At 58.1% G+C, this 3,563-nt stretch overlaps 1 protein-coding gene across 1 annotated transcript in view; it reads right to left on the bottom strand.

The window, feature by feature from the left end:
• The window catches only part of TFCP2 (transcription factor CP2), a 41,021-nt gene that overhangs the window by 21,954 nt on the left and 15,504 nt on the right, over positions 1-3,563 (bottom strand). Inside the window, exons 6-8 of the mRNA XM_026867626.1 lie at positions 1,681-1,802; positions 1,012-1,237; positions 5-105 (exon numbers count right to left, since the gene is read on the bottom strand). Coding sequence (XP_026723427.1) covers positions 5-105; positions 1,012-1,237; positions 1,681-1,802 — 449 coding nt within the window. The remainder of the gene's footprint in view (positions 1-4; positions 106-1,011; positions 1,238-1,680; positions 1,803-3,563) is intronic.

Here is a 3,563-nt window from a genome sequence, read left to right as displayed (position 1 = left end):
ACACGCCGGGGGTCTGGAGGGGGGGCCGGGGCTGGACCGCAGCCGGCAGGGGCTGGGCAGGCTGCACCGGCGCTTGGATGGTGGTTGTGTTCAGCACGGCGGCAGCTGCGAAGCAAGGAGAAAGAGTGTGAGGCAAGGGGGAGCCAGGGCCGCCGGGGAGATGCTGAGCTCAGTGTCCCCCCCGCTGCTCGGTGTCCCCTCCCGAAGGGAACCCAGTCACCCCGTGGTTCATCTCCACACGCTCGATTTATGGCAGCGAAAGGTGCCCCCAGCTCCCGTGTAATGGGCAGGGCCGAGCCCCCCCTGCTACAGCAGGACTCATCCTGCCCGGCTGGGTGCGGGGTCTGACCCCCAGCAGGTGCTGTGCCAGTGTGGAGGGTGAGGGGCACCTCCGGGTCCCCCCATCTCCCCCGTCTGTGACTCAGGACAGGACCCTTCCCCTGAGGGAGCTGATTCCCTCTTACTGGGGGGGCACAAGCCCTGCCCCGGGAATGGCCAGAGGGGCACGGATCCCCCCCGCCCTGCTCTCCTGCCCACAGGCAGAGCCAAACCCACAGCGACTGGGTGCTGTACCTTGAGCCCCAAATCTAACCTGGACTCACAACCTACTCCTGTGCGCTGCCTTCCTCCCCATCACCATCCTCATCCTGCCCTGCCTTCCTCCCTGTCACCATCCTCATCCTGCCCTGCCTTCCTCCCCATCACCATCCTCATCCTCCCCTGCCTTCTTCCCCGTCACCATCCTCATCCTTCCCTGCCTTCCTCCCTGTCACCATCCTCATCCTCCCCTGCCTTCCTCCCTGTCACCATCCTCATTCTTCCCTGCCTTCCTCCCCGTCACCATCCTCATCCTGCCCTGCCTTTCTCCCGTGCTCCTGGCACCTTTTGTATGCGGGGAGCCACAAACTTAAAACCTCGTTTCAGATCCCTCCTGGAGAGGACGGTCTGGGTTCGGCACAAGCTGGGGGAGGATGAATTAAGGAGGCTACAAAGCAGCAGAGCACGGGTTACCTTGCAGATTGGCTATAGGTGGTTTGAAAATTCCCCCTGTAGGAGAAGCAGCCGTCAGTCCGGGAAGGGCAGCGACCGTTGCTGTAGGAAATGTCCACACAGCCAGCCCCTGCTGACCTGCCACTTGACCTGCAATACTGATGGGGATAAGAAGAGGTTGAGTAACTGTCCCTGCTGGAACCATTACTCCTGTCACAACTGTTGCTAAGTTTTCCTGAGTCAAGACCTGCAAAAGTAAACAAGATTTAAAAAAGAACAAAAATCAACGCCACTGCAGACAGCATCAGCGGAGCATAAGTCTTTGTAAAGGGCGCCCAGACCCGGCGGGCGGGCGGCCCGGGGTCCCTCCCCTCTCAGCAGCTGGGTTCCCAGCTCCGCGGAGCCCCCTCTCCGTGGGGAGATGGGGATCCCCCCCCCTCCGCAAACCGCCGCGACGTGTCTCTGGCAGCACCTCGGCAGCGCAAGGCCCCGGGCGAGGGCGCCAAGCAGAGGGCAACCGCCTTGGTTCGGGGCGTAGGTCCTACACCCCGCGCCACCAGCCGCCGCCTCCGCCCTTGGGGTTCGCCCACAGCAAGCGGACGCCTCCCCAGGGGTCCCCACCTTGTCTCCCCCCTTCCCGACGCCGCCCCGGCCCTCTCCCGCCCCGCTCCGTGCCTGCGGGGTAGTTACCTGCGGGGTGGCCTGCAGGGCCAGCGGGGCCAACATCTGCGGCTGCTGGCTCGTGGCGTGGCTGAAGGTGCTGACGGAGGGAACGGTGCTGGGGGACGCTCCGGCCGCTGCTTTGGCTTTGCCTGGAGAAGGGCAAGAGGAGACGGGTTGGAAAGATGCTGCTGGTTGAGCGATAGCAGCGCGTCTGCGCAAAGGATGGGGGTGAGGGTGGAGGGCACCCAAATTGTGCACACCCGGGGAATGAACATCCCCCCACGGGTGTCCCGGGGCAGCTGCAGCCCCACGGAGCCGGTGTGGAACCCAGCATGGGGCATCCTCTGGAGCAGGCGGGTCCCCCCGGGTGGGCTCACTGCCCAGCTTACGGGGTGCCGAGGAAGAGCATTTGGGGCTTCTCACGGGACGTTTTGGCGAGGAAGCAGAGGAGGGAGAAGGGAGAAGTTTGGGCGATTTGGGGAGGAATAAGTGTGCGAAATAGGGGGGTTAAGGGGATAAAAAGGGCGCGGCCGTGTGGAAGTGGTTTGCGGGGCTTTGTGTGCCTCTCTCGGGCTGTCAGATCCAGCAGGAGATATTTTCCTCCACCAGCTGCCGGCTCCAAAATTAGCAGCAATTGAAGTGGTGTCAGCCCCTGAACCGTTCACCCGGGAAGGAGGAGCTGGAAAGGGAAGGGACAGAGATCGCTCGGCCAGCGCCCAGCAGAGGGGCTGTCCCCCTCTTTCAAACCTCCGCCCAAATGCACCCAAAATATTCATATTTCTTAGTTATCACAAACATCCAAGCAAGAGGAAACCTTGCTCCTAATCCATATTTATTACTTGCAAAAGACCTACTTGTTTTTTGAGCAACATCTTGTATTTATTCTGCTCAACTTCTAATAATGGCAACTCTTGTGTATAAAATCCACTTAATCCTCTTCTATTTTTGTAAAAAGAAAAACACCCTTTTCCTGCCTTTTCCTTTGGCAGAAAAAAAAAAAAAGTTTTACCAAATAAATACTTTTCTCAGCTGAGAGCCAGGCATTTCTTGGGTTTGGTTCCTTGCCCAGAAATAACTACAGGTCTGCAAGATTTAAAAAAGACTTTTTTTAAAAAAAATTCCTACCAAACCCAAGTGTCACGTCCCGCTCAGAAGAGGGAGAACAGTGACTTTGACTCCCCAGAGGAGTGGACAATGGTGAGGTAAGTCTCAAAGTCCTTACATGAACATTTATTAATTTCCCACGGTGTATTAACTGGATACACGATACTTGACTAAGCATATAACAAATTATGCCTTGTGTGACCTAATGATAACACGGAAAGGGGGAAAAAGAGAAGAGAGAGAGAGATGGGAATAGAGATCGAGATCACCGCTCCGGGTTCCCGCGTTGGTCCCCGCCAACGAGGGTTCAAGGATGCATCCGCCTTCTGCCTGCTGTTATCCTCCCCCTCCTCCATTTATACCCCTTCCTTGGGTCCCTCCCCCGGGGCAACCCCCACCTCTACGTATCCCATGGACGGGGAGGAGTAAAGGCGCTTCACGGGATGTTGCAACTAGCAGGATCTTGTTAATCTTCATTAGCATATGCAGGGGAGTCAGCTTTAATATGCATTTGGTGCATAATGAGGCGAAGGTCGTTCACCGGACAGATGGCCCTGGAACTTCGCAAGATGCACCGGAGCAGAACCGTCCTGTCTCCACAGGGCTCCCTCCAGACAGGACTTGCCTCCCACACGGCTCCCACCAGAGATAAGCCAGCGCCAGCTCCAGCAGCTCATCGAGCACAAAGCCTGCGTTATCCTGACCCCACGTTATCCACCCCGTGACTGCAGTTTCATTTTAGGGTCCTTGCGAGTGTTTGAGACATTCCTCAGCAAGGCTGGGAGGGCCTCCGCCCCCCCCCCCCC

This window comes from Athene cunicularia, unplaced genomic scaffold (genome assembly GCF_003259725.1).
Source record: "Athene cunicularia isolate RWA unplaced genomic scaffold, athCun1 chrLGE22_part1, whole genome shotgun sequence".
NCBI classification, from domain to species: Eukaryota; Metazoa; Chordata; class Aves; order Strigiformes; family Strigidae; genus Athene; species Athene cunicularia.
Note: the sequence above shows the minus strand (reverse complement) of the source record. Positions and strands in the feature narration are given on the sequence as shown.